The sequence below is a fragment of the Sus scrofa genome, chromosome 14 (genome assembly GCF_054392235.1).
Source record: "Sus scrofa isolate SSC_HxYL_T2T_F1_AM1 chromosome 14, Sscrofa_HxYL_maternal_Yorkshire_Landrace_v2.0, whole genome shotgun sequence".
Lineage (NCBI taxonomy): Eukaryota > Metazoa > Chordata > Mammalia > Artiodactyla > Suidae > Sus > Sus scrofa.
Window position 1 is genome coordinate 150218511 of NC_139396.1, and position 19465 is coordinate 150237975.

General features: G+C 47.3%; 1 protein-coding gene across 9 annotated transcripts in view; it reads right to left on the minus strand.

Moving 5' to 3' along the window:
• Nucleotides 1–19465, minus strand: part of LOC110256768 (uncharacterized) — a 130140-nt gene that overhangs the window by 39061 nt on the left and 71614 nt on the right. For 6 of the 9 annotated variants that reach the window (XR_014827046.1, XR_014827047.1, XM_084995750.1 and 3 more), the window contains one exon: nucleotides 13223–13286. Coding sequence is in view for 5 of the 9 variants with exons in the window: in XM_084995750.1 (XP_084851876.1) it covers nucleotides 13223–13286 (64 nt within the window). In the remaining 4 variants the exon portion in view is untranslated. Of the gene's footprint in view, nucleotides 1–4137; nucleotides 5867–13222; nucleotides 13287–19465 lie in introns of those variants that run through there. The other 3 variants (XR_014827044.1, XR_014827045.1, XM_084995753.1) reach the window with 3 other exon arrangements.

The window sequence follows — 19465 nt, forward strand, 5'->3', positions numbered from 1 at the left end:
CAGTCATGACAATCAGAAATGATTCCAAACATTGCCAAAATCATCCCCTAGCTGAGAACCACTTCTCTAGAGTGACAGCCCCCAGGTTCATGAGCTGTCCTATCCATGTTCAATATCCATATCCAACTACCATAGTTTAAGATATGGTACTTAAACTATTCTTTTGAATCTGCGAGGCATCCCAGAGCCTTCTAACAATTCAATGTCAGTTTCCATACCTTGCAATAAAAAAAATTCTAGTTCCTACAGTACTGAAGGTTGGAAAGGAATTTGGGGGGGGGGACATTTTGGGCATGCAGACATGAAACAGTACTGTGGAAGCACTGGCTATGGCTGCAGCTGCTCCCAGAAGGCGGGTGAAGGGCTGGAGGTGCACAAGGACCAGCCCAGGCTTTGCAAGCCACACTCAAATTTGCAGGCCCGGCAACTGAGACTCCTGCATAACTTACTGAAGCTCAGCACTTTTCCACTAAGCCCAAGGCCTCTTCCACTGGCTCATGTTAACGGTTCTTGAATGGCTATTAAAGGTGAGAGTTTAGGACTTTGGAAGATTATGGACCACTGAGAATATCTTCCCTTGTGGAGGAATCAACTGCTCCTAGATTTTGACCCTGCCCATGTTTCAGGGATGAACTGAAGTGAGGAACTGGAGACAGTTTTTGAGTTTTGAGGGATCTCATATATCTTCTCAGTGAGGCAAAGGTAGGGTCCTTCAGGCTTAAGTCAGTCGAATGAAAGTGTCCCATTGTCCACGTGCCTGTGTGTGTGTACATGTGTGTGTTTGTGAAAGAGGATCTTTGGGTCACAGAGATAAGAGATGAACTCAGGGTGCTGCAGGTGACAGGGTGCATCATGTGATGCTCCACATCCTCTCAAGCAGCCAAGCCCCAGGAGTCTTCTCTCTCCTGAGACCAACTTCCTCTCAGCAAATAGTTCCAGTGGTCTTGCTATTACCCAGGAACAGATTTTATGCAAGTCTCAAGTTCAAGTTCCCCAGGAGAGAGTCTGGATCCCTTAGGCTCTGCTCTAGGACAGAGCTTTAGCCCCTGATCAACTATAAGGCCTGCCTTTTGGGGCTGGGTCCAATCCCAGGTGAACTAGGTACAAAGCATGGAGGCCCCTCCGAGGAAAGAGAGTCTCAGAAGAAGCTTCTGGGGGAGCAGGACCCCTCAGCTGCCCCAGAAGGGGAAGTGGCCTTGGCAGACATGATTACAAATGTTAGAATTAGGGCTGAGCTGTGCTACCAATCACCCCTTGCAAATCACAGGTCATGGCTCTGAACCCAGAATTCCCGGTTTCCAACCAATTGGCCAAATCCAGTAGCCCACGTGCACATGGGTGAACCACGTGCACCCAGGGGAGGACACTTTGGGGAAGTCAGCTCCCAGGAATAAATTCCCTTGGGAAACTCCGAGGGACTCTTAAATTCTTAAACCTCGAGAAAACGACTCATTAGGAGCTTGGGGAGTTGTTAATTGCCCTGTCCAGCCAAGATGCAGGGTTGCTGTGCCAGCTTGATGAAAAATAATGAAGTCACTGAAAGTCCCAGCTCCCTCTCTGTCAGCCCAGGTTCCCTCCTGCTTCCTCTTTCTCCTGTCACTCCGGGCACTGTGGTTCCCTGCTGCCCAGAGACCCCTGCTGTGGTGTTCATGGACCTGTCCCTGAGGCAATTATATTTTCAGAAAGAATATACAGAGCCAGGCAAAGGGTTGTTTTGCTGGATTATTAATGTCTTCACCTGAAAGTTATGTTTACAGAGGCATAAGGGTTAAATCACATAGAGCTACTACTCATCTCTTCTTGGAAAAGTATGACAGCTCAAGAAATTCATCCATACTTGGAAAAGCAGGGATTAGCAGTTGCTATGGCAACACCTGCCTCCCCTTTGTTCTGGTCCTACACTGGAGCAGACCAGCTGCAGGCTGGAGGACAGTGCAGTGGGGCAGAGAACCACTGGAGGTGGAGCTGGGAGGCTTGTCTTCTAGTCCCAGCTGAGGCAAACCAGGCCTTCTGAGCTTCTGAAACAAGAGTGCTGAACTATAGATCTCAAAAGTCTTTTCTAGTAGGACTATCCCATGGTAATTATCTCAAGGCAAGAGACCTCGGAGAATTAGGGCTGAGCTGTGCTACCAATCCCCTTAAAAGGGATCCTCTTTTAAGGGGATCTAGCATGTGAACCTGATCAGGAGTAGGTTCACTCTCCCATAGTGGGGGTTAACGTGGGAGGTGGAGCCTCCAGTTCCTTGAGGAAGGTTTCAGGCAGAGGGCCTCTGCTCCTGCCCACTAGGGGGCAGCACCTAACTCATAGTGGCTACTGGCTCTCTGCCCTGGAACCTGGAATCTGGAGTGACCAGAAAAGGTGGGCTGGCAGAGGTTGTTTAGGGTGGCAGCCACTGGCTTGCCAATGAAATGGCTGTGGTGGGGAGTATCCAGTGGTGCCAACAGTGACGTCTCAATAAAGCTTTTCCTGTTAAATTCCATGGTCTTGCCTCTTTTCTCTGTTTCTTTTTCAATTTTGTGAGCACCCCAATGTCTTCGGTATAGATTTGGCATTTTCTCTTGAATTGGCCAGAGTTGCCTTCTATCGTTTGTAACCAGGAACCTCAACCAGCACGTTGGTGAACTAATCACCCTGCAGTTTGCTGTTCATGATTGAAACCATTTTAAGGTCCCACGTGATCTCAAAGATATTTATGGTTGCAAGGAGGATGGTGGCATCAGTGATACTTCGACTCAAGGATGCCATATAGATATTACGTCTCCTGCCAGCTCTGCTCAATTGGCAATGGCTACATGGGGCTACATGGCCTCCTGTGGGCAGCTTCCACAGGCTCTGCTGTTGTCTGCCTAAACATGATGGTTTTTAGTCTCTTCCCACTCCCCCCCAGTAAGCTCCAGAGAAGACCATGGCTGTCTTCTGGGCCAGTGCTAGAACCATGAGTAGGTGCTCAATAAATACATGCAGGATGGATGGATGGAGGGCTGGGTGGAATGGGGGGATGAGGAAAAGAGTTCAAGTCCTAGAGTGAGTATTCTGAATTGTTACTACATCTGGTTATTCCACTCAAGTGGCAATTTATTTTCTACTGAGTGGACCAAGTGGGCCCAAATAGGGCAACTCTGCAAGGACAGTGCCTCTGAACAGTTATTGAAGGCTCCATGATAAAGGCCCTCCAGCACCCCTCCCACAATTAACTTCCTGCTATAGAACTCTGGGCTACTCTAACTAACCTTGAATGAGGCAGTGTTTACAGCTGCAACTTAGCAGCCATTGATCTTGAACTGATGAAGCCAGCGTTGTGAAAAGGAGAACTACAGGAACAAGAACAAAGAACCCCATGTGCTGAGAATTTCACACCACCCATTCACTCCTTTGCATCTATGGTGTGTGTGTGTTTAAAAAAAAAATAAACAAACAATTAATGAATTACTTAGAAGAGGAAACAGGTCCAACTCTGTCTCAGCAGGAGGGCAGACTGGCTGCCTGGAGCCTTGAAAGGGCATTCCCAGCCCTCATTAGTTCTAACTGGAGAGGTCTGTCCATTCCCCCTAGAGCGGGCAGCTGATCGGGACTCAGTGGGTTGGGGCTTCGTCAGGCATTGTAAACTCTTTGGATCTGAACTATTTTTTTTTTTTTTTTTTAGTGGCAGTTCCAGCACTTGGCAGGGTCTCTGGAAAGAGCAGAAAACTTGGGTTCTCCTCTTGGCTCTGCCTGGATGAGCTTGACTGGGCAAATGGCCTCACTGTTACTTTTGGGGCTTCAGATCACTCTTCTGTAAAAATGAGGGGGTTGGAAAAAAACACTGGTTTCCAAACCTTGTAATTTTTTTGCCCTGGAATCTGTTCTTTAAACACAAGCTAACTGGGCCACCTCTCCCTCTGCAAAACGTTAAAATGACACTGGAAAAGAAGATGGGGTAGGGAGAGACAGCATGGTCCCTTAATCCCCTACTCAAAATCTCCAGCCTGACAGGGGGCTCATGGAACCCCCCAACCTCTGTGGCACACAGTTTGAAAACCACTTCAGGCTCCTACCCAGCTCTAAGTGGAGTTTGTCCTCATCAGCAGAAGCCTAGTGCTGCTAACAGTTAGGAATTGTGCACAGTCGCTAGTAATAAGGAACCTGACAAATAAAGGTTTAAGCAGATTATGGGCGTTATTTATTCATTCATTTATTTGGTAACAAGAAGTCTGAAGGCAGGCACTCCAGGCCAGGATGGCAGCTCCAGGGCATCATCTCCTTTTACTTTTCTGTTTTATCATTCTGAGCATATGGCTGCCACCTTCAAATTTGGCTCATGGTTAGAATATGGCTGTTGAAGCTCCAGACATCACATTCACATTCTAAATGAAAAAAAGGAGGAAAAGGAGAAGGGCGGACAGGCACATGCCAATTCATTCTCTCTTTAAAAAGCTTTCCTGGGTGCACTACCAGGGATTCCAGCTGAGGTCACCTTGGCAAGAACTGTCACTTGACTACTTCTGGGTGCAAAGGAAGCCAGAAAACATTAGCATCATCGTTTTAAATCGAGGTGTATTGGCACCCAGCTTAAAATCAGGGTTCTGCTAATGATGACAGGAGAACAGACACTGGGTAGGCCACAGGAAAAAACCAACAACAGGCAACACTCATTGAGCAGTTATCAAGTACCAGGCATGCATTATCTCACTTAATTCTCATAACTGCCCAGTGAGATAAACACTCATCATTCCCATTTTATAGCTTAGGAAGTTGAGACTCCAAGAAGTTAAGTGACTTGGCCAAGATCCCATAGCAAACAAGTGATGAAGCCAGGATATTAACCCAGGCACTTATGCTAGAATCCAAAGCCTTAACCACCAAATTATATTGCTGTGGTCAAGACTAAAAAGCAAATTACATCTGAGATCTTTCAATGCTGTTTCAGCATCTTTATAACGGGGTGGGGGTGGGGAAGGGCGACCCCCTAGAGTGCCGGGGCCTGCCTTTTCTGTTCCTCCAGCACTTTCCACATCATCTTCCTCCTGGGCAAGACAGCAGCTATGGCAGACTGAATTGGCTCTGATGCATTTGCCAGAAGGTAAGAGCTTTAGATATGGTTTGGAGGGAGTTCAGGGGAAACACTTTCAGGGACTTGACGTACAGAAATGATTTATGAAGCAAGATTAAAAGAGCTAAGTCTATATGGGCTGGCGCAGCATGAAAGGGAGGGAGGGAAGAAGGCAGCCCAAAAGTCAAACACGTAGACAGCCTGAGAGTTCCAGAAACCTAGGGGAGGGCTGTCACAGCACCAGGCAAAGGGGTCACAACTTAGATACAGTTGAAAAAGGAAAAAGAGCAAGCCCTTGGCTCTCCCAAGCAGAGAGATGCTTCTTTAGTGCTCGCACTGCCATCAGCTCTGCGATGGGAGATGGGTGGCTCTTGCCTTCATGGAAGCTGAGAGGCACCATCAGACACAGAGCTGTCCATCTGCTGCGGGATGATGGTACCAGGTGAACTCAGAAATTTGGTCTCCTGGAAAGAACAGAGTGATGTCTTGAGCTTGAGCTTCAAACTGATAGACTACCTGGGCAACATTTTTCTCTTGATATCACAACAATATTATTCCCATTCTGCAGATGAGAAGCCTAAGGTAGAGCTCACACCCCCCAGTCAATGGCAGATCCAGGAATGGGGATGGCATCAAAGCGGCATCTTTACTCAGTATAGCCGCTAGCACATCGTAGATGCACAACAAATGCCATCTCTCCATATCTAATGTTGCTTAGAACCAAGTCCATGGACATATCTCTTGTCAGTCAGGAGTTCTTTTAAGGAAAGTTCAACTTCAGTTTCAGTTCGTTCATCAGGCCAAAGATTTATGCAAGAGAAAGTGGGATTATACCCCTGTAAGATCAAGGAGTAGTACAAATTAAATTCTCGTGGGCCAACATGAAATGAGCTAGCTGCAAACCTGGGATTTTATTTTCTAATTGAATTCTTTCTTGTTTTATGGGGACTTTCTGGGTTTTTGGTAATTTTCTGTTTCTTGATCCATTTGTAAAAAATTCATTGAGCTTTATTATTTGGATAGTTTTTACTGAAGAACACTAAATAGATAGAGATGTTCTTTTTAAAAACAATTCTTTAACATGTCGAGGTCCTAAACTGGCATTCTGGTTAAGACTGTGATGTGGCAGAGACCACTAGGTGCCTCCCAATTTCACTCTCCCTCTCCTCCTTAGGAGACTTCTAACTAGGCCCAGGGCCAGCTGGAATAAAACTACATCTTCGACCTTCTCTTGCAACTGGGTTTGGCTTGTGCCTAAATTCTGGGCAATGGGATAAGTGATAACCAATGCAGCTTTCACGAAATCACCTCCTTTCTTTCCCTTCTCTTTCTTCTGGCTTGAAAGTAGATGAAATGGCTGGATCTTCACAGCTGTCTTAGTCCAGGAGGTGGAAACTGTGCTGCAGATGGTGGTACACAGAGAGCTGGTCCTTGAGTGCCATGGAGCTCCCACCACAGCCCTGAACTGTTTTTCTCCAGATCTCTTTTTAACTTCTATCCTGCTTAAGCAATTGTTTGGTTTTCCTGTTATTTGTAGCCAAATTTAATCCCCATTGACATATCAGATGGGCACCAAATTCAGATTATTTCGAGGAGAGGGCAGGAGAGAGTGTGATCAGCCTCAATTCTATTGGTAAAAACTTGTTACTTTTTTTTTGTTAATTTATTTATTTTTCCACTGTACAGCATGGGGGCCAAGATACACTTACATGTATACATTTTTTTCCCACCCTTTGTTCTGTTGCAGTGTAAGTATCAAGACATAGTTCTCAATGATACACAGCAGGATCTCATTGTAAATCCATTCCAAGTTGTATCCGATAACCACAAGCTCCTGATCCCTCCCACTCCCTCCCTCTCCCCCCGGGTGGCCACAAGTCTATTCTCCAAGTCCATGATTTTCTTTTCTGTGGAAATGTTCATTTGTGCTGTATATTAGATTCAAGTTATAAGTGATATCATATGGTATTTGTCTTTGTCTTTCTGACTTATTTCACTCAGTATAAGAGTCTTTAGTTCCATCCATATTGCTGCAAATGGCATTATGTCATTCTTTTTTATGGCTGAGTAGTATTCCATTGTGTATATATACCACATCTTCTGAATCCAATCATCTGTCGATGGACATTTAGGTTGTTTCCATGTCTTGGCTATTGTGAATGGTGCTGCAATGAACATGCGGGTGCATGTGTCTTTTTCAAGGAAACTCTTATCCAGATATATGCCTAAGAGTGGGATTGCAGGGTCATATGGAAGTTCTATGTATAGATTTCTAAGGTATTTCAAAACTGTTCTCTATAGTGGCTGTACCAGTTTACATTCCCATCTGCAGTGAAGGAGGGTTCCCTTTTCTCTACAACGCCTCCAGCACTTGTTATTTGTGGACTTATTAATGATGGCCATTCTGATTGGTGTGAGGTGGTATCTCATGGTAGTTTGGATTTGCATTTCTCTTATAATCAGCGATGTTGAGCATTTTTTCATGTGTTTGTTGGCCATCTGTATATATTCCTTGGAGAATGGTCTATTCAGGTCTTTTGCCCATTTTTCCACTGGGTGATTGGCTTTTTTGCTGTTGAGTTGTATAAGTTGCTTGTATATCCTAGAGATTAAGCCCTTGTCCATTGCATTGTTTGAAACTATTTTTCTCCCATTCTGTAATTTGTTTTTTTTGTTTTCTTTTTGGTTTCCTTTGCTGTGCAAAAGCTTTTCAGTTTAAAAACTTGTTTCTCAAGCTAGGCGGTGGACATATGGGTGTTAATTACGTTATATTTTATACTTTGGGGCTATAGCTAAGTGCCAAAATTAAATCTTTTGAAAGGGGACTGGTAGAAATACAGCCAAAGCAAGGGCAGGCACACAAGGAAAAATAATCAAAAGGTGGCAGTATGGGGCTTCACCTCAGCTCTGCATCCAGATCAGCTTTGGTGTTGGGGCCTGAGCCCAGCCTCTGAATAAGCCTCATGGACAGAGTGATCAAGCCTTGAAGGGCAAGGGTGGGTTCAGCCTGTGGGTACCAAACCCAGTGTTTGGAAGCAAGAAGGGAAGAAGAAGGCCAAGGCTGGGCACTGCTCCCTCACGCTCGCTGTCCAGACCCCATCTGGGTTAAGTCAACAGGAAGCTCTCACTACAGACAAGTCATAGAAGGGTCCCTGGACCCCAGCTCCCCACCCCACCCCTCTGCTCCCCACCAATTCCTATCTTCATTTTAAGGGAATAAAAAACAATGTATTGATAACCCCACATTTTCAGAGCAACAAATTCAACCAGAGGTAATTAAAGTAAAATATGGACAACCTTGCCTCCTGTCTAATCCCAGCCCTCAGAGCTAGCCATGCTGAACCTCAACGTGGGCATGTGACTGCTGGCAAAGCCCAGTCCAAGGCTGGAATGCCAGGGAGACCAGGCAGATGTCTTTAGCCACTGGTGTCCTTTGCCTGGATACTGCCCACGGATACTGCAGGCTGCAGTGGCTACAGAAAGGGCCACCGCTGCTGAGGGGGTTGCCTTAGGAACTTCTTGAACTTGTAACCCAGACTCATGCCCTGGAATCAGGACATTCCAGAAGGGGCAGACCTACTTCTTGGCTTGATGAGTCTCCAGCCTTTGGGTCACAGCTCACCAGGAGAGGCCAGGAGGCTGCTTTCTCGCACCTTTGTGATTCTCTTTCAAGTACTCCTGAGTACCAGGCAACAGACGTCACAGAAACACAGGGACAGACAGGCATCTTCATGGGATATCTCGAGCCTGATGAATCATGTGTCAGGAAACGCATTGTCAAGTTCACAGTTACAGTGGCAAGAACAGCTTGTGGTGACACGTGTGTCCGTGCTGTGTCTGATAACTGTTCCCCTCATCTCCGCTTTGTCAGAGGATGTATAAAGCCATGCTCACTCCTTTCCTTGGAAGGGCCATGGAGACCTCATGTCTTGAAACAGGAGTCGAGACAGAGCCTTGTGATAGCCTTTTCTTGACATTTACAATAATAATCATAGAGAGGCCTTTAGTTTTACTACTGAGTTGCCTTCAAGGAAAAGTTGGGAATGTTCTAGTAAATTCAGACTCTCTGGGTCTGACTCAATACTAAGCTGGAGGCACCAAGAACGTCATTAAATGGATTTCTGCATGGATTATCTCATGAAATCTACATGTCGAATTCCTAAATTTGGGAAATAGGTAAAAATTATCCCCAAATTACAGATGAGTGAACTGAGGCTTACAATGCATGTCTGAACTCAGGCAGGCTGACTTGAGTGCCAGAGCCATGGGCTTAATCAGTACGATGTTCTGCCTCTCTGGAACCCTAAGGGAGCCAGACTCAGCTTAGGTGCTGTGGAAGGGAGGCATAAGGGATAAGAAGGGCGTCATTACAAGGGCATTTGGAACCGACGGGCGGCCTTGATTGGATCTGTCTTGTGTCAACTAAGATGCTTTTTGCTTTGTTTTACAAAACAAATAAAAACCACCAAAAATGCACCACCGCCACAACAAAAAATTAACCGGTGATTTAACTAATAAGGAATATTTACTATCTCATGTAACCAGAAGCCAGAGATGAGATGCTCCAGGGTTGGTTAACTTAGCAGTTCAGCAGCAAATGCAAGACTTCCATGGCAAATACAAGACCCAGGTTCCTGCCATGGTTTTGCTCTGCCATCTTCAGCATACTGACCTTTGCAAGCTTACCCCTCATGGTCACGAGATAGCTGCCATCACTTTCACACAACAATGTTCAAATGCCAGCAGAAGACAAGTCCTGCTCCTTTTAAAGAATATAGACCAGACTTCTGTTTACATCTACCTTCATACCATAAACAAGTCATGTGTCCATTCTTAAGTCAATCATTGGCAAGGAGAATGGAATTACTATTATGATTGGTTTGGTCCTTCACCACGCTAGACATTAGAATCACCTGCAGACTTGTAAAAAACACCACCAAACCGTCTATGCCCAGATCTCAGTCCTAGAGACTCAACTTTAACTGATCTCAGATGGGATCCATTTTTGGGTGTCTTTAAAGTCTCCTCAGATACTCGAATGTAGAGCCAAGATTGAAAACCCCTCAGAGTTCCCGTCGTGGCGCAGTGGGTAACGAATCTGACTAGGAACCATGAGGTTGCAGGTTCAATCCCTGGCCTTGCTCAGTGGGTTAAGGATCTGGTGTTGCCGTGAGCTATGGTGTAGGTCGCAGACGTGGCTCGGATCCTGCGTGGCTGTGGCTGTGGTGTAGGCTGGTGACTACAGCTCTGATTAGACCCCTAGCCTGGGAACCTCCATATGCTGTGGGAAGCGGCCCTAGACAAGGCAAAGAGACAAATAAATAAATAAATACAAACCCCTCATTTAGACCAATCAAGATTCCTCCCTGGGGCTGGGAACCAGCTGCTGTAAAACACATATCCCTGATTCCTGAACAGGACTGGGGTTCTATGTAGCAAGAAAGAACATGGACAGGGGGACCAGGGAAGGGGAGGCTGTTGGGGAGGCAGCTGATAACCTCTGCCTCACCCCTACACATCTTCCTCTATGTAGAGACTGGGATTCTGGCCGAGTTATAGCATATTTAGGAAATGTCTTCTTTCCTGGCTCATCAGATGCCCTCGATGATGCAATCGCAAGCTGAGGTCACACAAGGAGAGGAGAGAAAGAGAGGCGGAAAAGTACCTTCAGCTCAATACCTTGGTGAATAATGGGAATGCCAAACTTCAGTTTTCTCAGTGGGGTCTCTTTAAGGGCAACTTAAACTGCAAATTCCTGGGCTCCACTCCAGACCTGAGGCACTAGGGTATCTCAAGGTGGGTAAGAATTGGCCTTTTAACAGACACCACGAGTGATTTCCTATACACTCTCAAGCTTAAGAACTATTGAATTAGCTGCAGCAGAAACAAAGAAAAAGTGTTTCAAAGTTTTCAATTTCTCCATGAGGAAGAAACCTGAGTATGAGCTTTCTTATCATTTTCTTTTGGGTCACAGTGATTTGGGAATTTGAACTCACTTCCCAGCTGAGTGGCCTTGGGCAAATGACTGTACCTCACTGAGCCTCAGTTTCCTCACTTGCAAAATGGAAACAATGCCTTCCTCGCATAGTTGTTCTAGAATCCCACATATGTCAAGTATTTAGCTCAAGCCTGGGCCATAGCAAGGGCTCAGTGAAAGAGCTGTTATTATTATTATTATTATTTTTTTTTTTTTTAGGGCCACACACACAGCATATGGAGGTTCCCAGCCTAGGGGTCCAAGAGGAGCTGTAGCCGCTGGCCTATGCCACAGCCACAGCCACAGCCACGCCAGATTGAAGCAGCGTCTGTGACCTACACCACAGCCCACGGCAATGCTGGATCCTTAATCTACTGAGCAAAGCTAGGGATTGAACCTGAGTCCTCTTGGATACTAGTCAGGTTCGTTTCCTTTGAGCCACAACAGGAACTCCAAGCTGTTATTATTGTTAGTGCTACTAATAGGATACCTCTTTGTCTCCTCCAAGCATCCTGCAGGGTCCTGAATCCATGGGGGTGAAAATCTCTCTCTCTCCCTCACCTCTGCGTCTCTGGTGCCCAGACATTGTCTGGCACAAAGGTGGCACTTGCTAAAGGTCTGCTGGGTTGAACTCAAGACATGTTATTCTTCATTGTTACAAGGCCCTCCCCCTTTCCAGATTCTCTGAATTCAGTATTCCACTTAAGCCTTTCAAATGCCTGTGGGGCAGGCAGAGCAGGTGATACCATCATTCCCATTTTATAGCAGACCAAAATTGAGGCTCAGAGAGAAGACGCTGCCTGCCTAAGTCCCGTGGCTGAGCTGAGCTGAGGTCAGGCTCCTCGGACTGCGGGTTTCATGGCCACTGTGTGTGGAAACCATCCACAGGAGTCAGAAGGTTTTGCAATGTGCCGAGCTGGAAACCCCTAAGGAGACAACCCCCTCCATCAAATCCTTGCCCATAGATTCTTTTCCCAGAGATGCAGAAAGTGTTTCAAAAAATGACCAAGCCTAGGTCATCTGGTCACACTGATCCTGATCCATCTTTCTACCCAGGCTCAGTCTGGCTCTGCATCCGAGGTGGGTCCTAGCTGGACCTCCTGGGAGCCTGTAGATATCAGTGCCGGTCAGACAGGGACTGCTTGGGGCAGCTGGAGGAGCTGGAACAAGAGGCCTTGCCTTGCTGCCAAAGACACCCAGAGTCTGCATCGTGGCTCAGCTAACAGCCTCACTGACAGGTTTAGTACCAGGTTTTATGACTTCCAAGCTTAGTCACCGCTTAAGTCAGTCTGCTTAGAAACAAACACTTAGCAAAGCCATGACCCAGATGCTTAAGCAGGGAAAGGTGTACCCTGCCCCAGCAGAAATGGACTCTGGAGTCAAGTCAGAGGACACTGGAGAGAGTAAGGCCATGATCGTGGTATATTTTGGTGACCCACATGGTTTTCCTTTACTTCCCCCAAGTCTCCACTACTGAGTTTTAAGGGAGGAGGAAGCACACGCCTGCTGCCACCAGAGACAGCCAGACACAGGCCGGGGGCTTCTGATTCCTGTCTCCTGGCCTTCCTTGAGAGCTGAGCCTGAACGGGTGAAGAACAGAGGTTTGGGACATCCTTTGGCAGGCAAATCAAGCCTCCTGGCTTTCAGTTCATGTATGAAAGATGGAAGAACCAGTCTCTGATGGAAAGCATTTCAACCCTGGATTCATATGCAGTATTCCCCGCCCCACTCCCAGCCCCCTGATTTGGCTTCTGTGAAAACCAGAAGACACTCCAGAATTTCTGGAGCCTCAACCCAGTCCTTCCTCCCCCTGAGGCTGGAGCAGTTCCAGGTGGAGTGGGGACATACCTTGGCCATGCGGACTTGGCAGAGCCATGGGAAGAGGGAGGAGCCCTGACTACGCAGCTGCCCTCCTGCTGTGAGGACATGGGACCATGCTGGGGACCCTTCCTCCAGCTAATTGGGGACCCCTCCCCCGGGTGAAGAAGAGAAGTGGTGCCCAGTGAACTGGAAACCGGCTCCGAGCCAAGTGGGGCTCTGTGGCTTGTAACTTTGGATGGGGAGAAAGAACCTGGGGGAGTCCACTGAGCTTAAGTTGGTTTACTTGCCCGCTGCCATCACAGCATGGCTTTAGGGCACTTGGTCCAACTTCGTGTTCACTCTACAGGTGCTCTCCTAACCCTTTCACCTGGATCATGTCACCATCGTCACTTGCCTGATGATAACCACAGGAGCCTCCTCGCTGATCTTCTGGGTGTTGTGATAGCTTCTCTCCAGCCCTTTGAAATAAAGAATAAGATCATTTTCTCCTCCTTCCCCTCACAGGAATTTTTATATTCTTAAATACAAACCATCTCCTTTCATTTCTCTTTTCCAGACACTGAAATTTTATTTGAAAAATTGTTCTTAATCTCTAGCTAATTATAAAACAATAAGACCTGCTGTAATGCCATTAAATGGAGACTCAAAATTTACACACAAGAAATGGGGTAGCATCACTGGTAAGTTTATAAAACAACTGGGGTGAGCTTGTGCAGCTGAGCTACTTTGGTAAGTAGCCAGGCTCTAGGGGCCAGTTGTCAATTACAGCACACTGAAATTTACATCATCACAAGATCAGCATCAATGCAAGGATTTTACTGAAGCAGCATCCATGACTATAATTTGGACTTTAGCCCCAGAAAGTCTTAGATTTAAACCTCAACTCTGCCACAAGCTAATTTTATGACATGGGCGAAAGTATATACCTCAATTCTAGTTTCTCCATCTGTAAAATGGTAGAGAACAGTACTTCCCAGAGTTGTTATGAGGCTAAAATACTGTATCAGATATCTTTTGCTTTGTAACTATCAACCACATCATCTCAGTGACATCCAACAATAAGCTGTTTATTTTCAATGTTTCCAAGGGTGAGCCAGGACCAGCTGCTGTCGCTGGGATTGGCTGGGCAGCTCTGATTCCAGCTGCAGGTCTGGCTGGCTCCAGTCTACTCCATGAATCTCACTGAAGGCCCAGGCTGAAGTGGCAACACTGCCTGGGGGAATCTCCTCTCACAGCAATGGCAGTAGAGACACTAGAAAAGACAGCTCAAGCATATTTCAAGTCCCTGCCTGCATCTTATCTACGAACATCCCGTGGTTTAAAGTCAGTCATGTGGCGGAGCCCAGTGACAGGGATCGGAGAGCATAGCCTGCCCACGACCTGCCCATGGCAAGAGCATGGGTGCAGGGAGGGGGTAAAGACTCAGGGTTGATAATTTAGTCAACCACAGATGACAATGCTCATTCAAAGCAGCTATGCAGCTCCTGAGGGGTGGTAGGTGGCTTAGTAAAAGGCCACCATGATCTACCCCCTCAGAGTGTGGGTAAAACAAATGTCTCATCTTTGGTAAGTAGCCAAGTCAGCAATGGGCCTCAAGGCATCCGGCTACAGTTCAACATACTTGAAAGGACCCCATTGCCAGCATCCCATGTCTGACTGATCTCAACCCCATACACTGAGGGAGGGAGGATAGACCTGGGAATGCAGAGGTGAAAACCTGGGACCACAGGGGCCTAAGATACGTCCAAAGGGGAGATGGATCAGCCCTCCATCCCCACTTGCTTAGTGCTGGGGAAGCAGTGGGAGGAGCAAGGATATGGTTAGAATCCTGGTTCTGCCACCACTGGCTGAGTAACCATGGGCTCCTGCAGACAGAAGGTGGACCCATGGCATTTTTTTTTTTTTACTGTATTTTATGGTGATGTATACTTGTCTATTTATTTGCAGGCTCATTCCTTTAATGTGGGCCTTGCTCACCAGACTGTGAGCTCTGTGAAGGCAGGGCTTCACAGGGCCCATGTCTGTTTGGGTCTTACCTAGTGCCTGGCAGAGTATCCAGTATGTTCACCTATGGGATGAATGAGTAAGTACACTCTCTGAGCTTTACTGTCCTCATGTGAAATAGGAGCTAATATGTTCTTTAAAGAGATTTTTTTGAGAAATGGGGCCTGGCATGGAGTAGGTGCCTGGTACAGGGTATGTATGCCCAGCACTCCACTCTAATTCTTACCACTGGGTGGTCAGGTGTGCAGAGGTCAGAAGATGTTCAAAGCAGAACCTGTACTTCTAGCTTCTCTTTCCAGCTCCACAGTGATGGTGGGGGCCTTCGTTCTAGATTCCTGGGTGGCCTCACTCAGCTACTCCTGTCTAGCCAATATGGAAACCCCTCCTCATTGGTCCCCCTCTATCTCCACTCCTTCCTCATGTCCCCAGGTCCCTCTAATCAGGGCTATTATTTTGTGAGGACCCACTGGTAAGCCCTCATTGTGGTTAAAATACTGAAGTCCTCTCATATCAGATGGTAAAAATAACTATGAGTTCATGAGACTACAAATCATCAAATGACATTGACCCTGGCAGCCCAGGGTTCCCAGCTGGTCAGGTGCGGGAATAAGGGCAAATGGACAAGGGCAGCGAGGGTAAGCGTCATGCCTGCCCACCACTCCAGAGTAGCCAGCGCTGGTGGGCATAGCAGAGCTGGTGGCAAGGAAGTCCCAGGGGCACTCTGCCTCCAGACCATGTGGTAGGTGTGTGTTCCTAGCCATGATGTGTGGGCGCAAGGCCATGCTTCACTGGCTGCAACAGAACACTAGGTGCCAGGGACCTAGTGACCATCCCTTTGATGGGGACACCCTTGGAAGAATTTGATGCAGTTGTGATAGTCATCCATGGCTCAGACAGGGGCTTGCCAGCTGGTGGAAGCCAGAACAAAGACAAATCACTCCACAAATGGGTTTGTAATTATTGGACGGACTGAGTGAACAATTTGTGCTACAGTGTTTATCCCTCAGATGAAATGTCAGCCTGAGTGATTTTGCTTAGAGAACAGAAGGTAGTGGTCTCTTGTGGATTTGCATATTAATTAATTATGGCCCAGGTTGTATGTATTTTGCATGTCCCCTTACCCTGGGCCCCTGCCAAGGGTCCTCCTCAGGGTTCTTCTTCACTCCCACAGTCACTCAGTCTCACTTGGCTTTGCACCTGCTCTGGCCTCAGGCTGAGCTATCCCAAGACAATCAGGCCCTTCCTGGGTCAAAGTGACTTCTCCTGCATAGCACTTTTATCTTTTTAGGCTAAGTAGTCTCTTTTTCTACCTTGAGCACTGCGGGAGTTACTGTTGTGTGTCAACTTGACTGGGTTATAGCATGCCCACATATTTGGTCAAACGGTATTTTAGGTGCGTTTGTGGGGGTGGTTTGGGGGATGAGCTTAACATCTGAATTCATAGACTGTGAAAAGCGGGTTGCTGCCTTCCTATGGGTACGCCTCATCTAGACAGCTGAAGGCCTGAAGAGAACAAAAATGTTGACCCTTCTGCAAGGAAGAGAGAATTCCTCCTGTCTACTGTTGAGCTGGGACATCAGGCTCTTCCTGCTTTTGGACATGAACCAAGCATCAGCTCTTCTTGGGTCTTGAGTCTGCTGGTTTTGGACCAGAACATAAACCATCAACTGTCTTGGTTTTCAGGCCTTTAGATTATACCCGTGTGCCTCCTATTGGTTCTGTTTTTCGGGATAACCCGATTACAAGCCCTAGTTCCTCAGACTCCCTTTTGTCCTCTTGGTTTTGGTGTCTGTGTGTGTCCATCAAGGGCCATGGGGAGGGAGACCTCCTACCCCAGGAGTCATGGCCACTGGTATTACAGTAATACCTCTTATCTCTGCCATATCCTTCTCCCCGGCTGCCTCCCCATCACGTTGCTGAATCCTGCTCCAGGTGAGCAGAGTGATCCAGAAAAGATGGCGAACTAGCCCAGAGCAGTCATTCCCAGCAGCATTAGCTGAGTCACAGGGAGACTTCCACTGGGGCTGGGCTTACTGGGTGCTGATTTATGTCGCTGAGTGTCAGGGCTGCTAATCCGTCTCCGAAAGGCTCCTGGCTCAACCCACATGGAATTAAACCCAGAATTAAAATTCAGAGCTTGCTCTGGACTTGAAGGGCAGCCTTCACTGTTTTCCTCAGGGATAAAGAGAGGCCCAAGGCTGGCTGGGGAAGCGTTGTCGCAGCAGTTTGGAGCAGAGGGGCCACTGGGTTGATGGATTGTCTGCTGTGTTTAGAGTCACTGTCAGCATGGGTTTACAGACTTAACAGGAGAGCCTGGAGGGGGCACAGGATGATAAGGACCCTCAGACAGCAAAGAGCCTCCTGACACCCTGTCCCAGAACATCGGCTCTTCCTGTAGGTGAGGGCACCCCTACTGCCGTCCTCAGAGCTGCCACCTCCCCCATGGTTGCTTTAAGTGTGTTAGAGAACAAAATTCAAATGAGGAAATGCGACGATCTAATTGGCTTCCCTCAATGATTCATGAAGGTGGCAGCAGCCCACTTAGTAAGCAGAAGGGCGCTCACAGGGGTTGTACAAAATGGAAGGTTTTTATAGGCAGGAGGAGGTTGGGGCAAGGAAGCCATAAGCAAAGGAAAAGACCAGGTCACTTCTGGGGGGGGGGGCGCTAGGGGGAGGGTCTACCACGCATATGACATCTCCATCCCTTGGTAGGTGAAGGGAGAACCCCCCTCCCCGTGACAGTCTGCCTCACTGGTGCTGGCTACCACTACGGTCCAGGAAAGGTCACAACTAGGCTTAGCTCAGCTCTGAAACCCAGATCTAGCAGCATAGGTTTTAGCACAGGTGATGCCACTTTGGGCCTCTGGCTTTTTTCTTTAACAAGTGGCCATCTGTTTCTTTCCTAATTTCCTGGTAATCCTCTCCCTGGGGCTGCCAATGGTCATGGCAGGGAGAAGACAGGAGACAGAGGGATCCAGACTGGAAGCTGGTGTGCCTTCTCTTCATCACTGGCGAGCCCACTTTTCACTCCACTCAGCGGCGCCCTTGGGTCTACACCCGCGAGTCTGCACCAACTGTGTTTCTCAGTTCAGTTTCCTGGGGGCCCAGTGTATAACCCAAACCCAGGGGACCCCATGTGGGGAACCCACTCACGTGAGGAGGTGGTATAGTGGAGTGGTCGATTCTGGAAGGACTGCGTGGGTTCAAATCTCAGCTCTTCCCGCAGAAGCTATATGATTCCCTGCCAGTTCATTCCCATGCACCTCACTTTCTTCCTCTATAAAATGAGGCGGATACTGGTTCCCACCTTCTGGGGTTGTTCCAGTTAATGTGTTAACAGAACAAATGAGTTAAGAGCAGGTTTATTAGAGGCACTCAGTTATGTTGACTGTGATTAATTAATTACAGGAGGCCACTGTGACCTTCTTCATGGCTCTATGAGATGATAAACTTGTCAGGTGTTGCCTGTACAGTGTCCTGGGCAGGTTCTCTGGATTCTTATTCCCTCCTTTTCTCCATTGTAAAGGCCCTTTTCTCTCATTGTTGGCTGTTTAGAGACTTGGCCTTAATCAATAAAGCTGTAGAAATGTCATCAGGAGACACCTTGGTCTAGGATGTCACTTTATCTTGAAAGGCCCAGCAGCTGGTGACAGGTCCTCCTTGGCCTCAGAAGTGGGGGTGGTGTCTCCTGGCCTGGCTTTTTATTTTTATTTATTTATTTTTTTATTTTCCCACTGTACAGCAAGGGGGTCAGGTTATCCTTACATGTATACATTACAATTACATTTCCCCCCCACCCTTTCTTCTGTTGCAACATGAGTATCTAGACATAGTTCTCAATGCTATTCAGCAGGATCTCATTGTAAATCTATTCTAAGTTGTGTCTGATAAGCCCAAGCTCCCGATCCCTCCCACTCCCTCCCCCTCCCATCAGGCAACCACAAGTCTCTTCTCCAAGTCCATGATTTTCTTTTCTGAGGAGATGTTCATTTGTGCTGTATATTAGATTCAAGTTATAAGTGATATCATATGGTATTTGTCTTTGTCTTTCTGGCTCATTTCACTCAGTATGAGATTCTCTAGTTCCATCCATGTTGCTGCAAACGGCATTATGTCATTCTTTTTTATGGCTGAGTAGTATTCCATTGTGTATATATACCACATCTTCCGAATCCAATCATCTGTTGATGGACATTTAGGTTGTTTGGCCTGGCTTTCTAAAGATACAGGTGCGTAGGCCCTTCAAGGTTAGCCTATCACCAAGGCATGCTCTTCACTGCTGCAGGACCCAGGAAGGACCCACAACGGGAGCCCCAGCCCCGCCGCAACCGCCAGCTTGAGATGGGGCTGCCAGTTTTCCTCTCTTCCTTGCTTCTGAGTGAGTACCGCCCTTTCTCTCCTGCTGTGGCGATAACTGTCTCCTTTTTCTTTGGGTGCCTGTGAGGGTGAATTTTACGTGCAACTTGCCTGGGCCTCAGAATACCCAAATATTTGGTCATACATTATTCTCCTGTTTCTGGGAGGCTATTTTGGGATGAGATTAACCTTTAAATCAGTAGCCTAAGCAAAGCAGAAGGCCCTCTCTACTGTGGGTGGGCCTCACCCAATCAGGTGAAGGCCTGAATAGAACAAA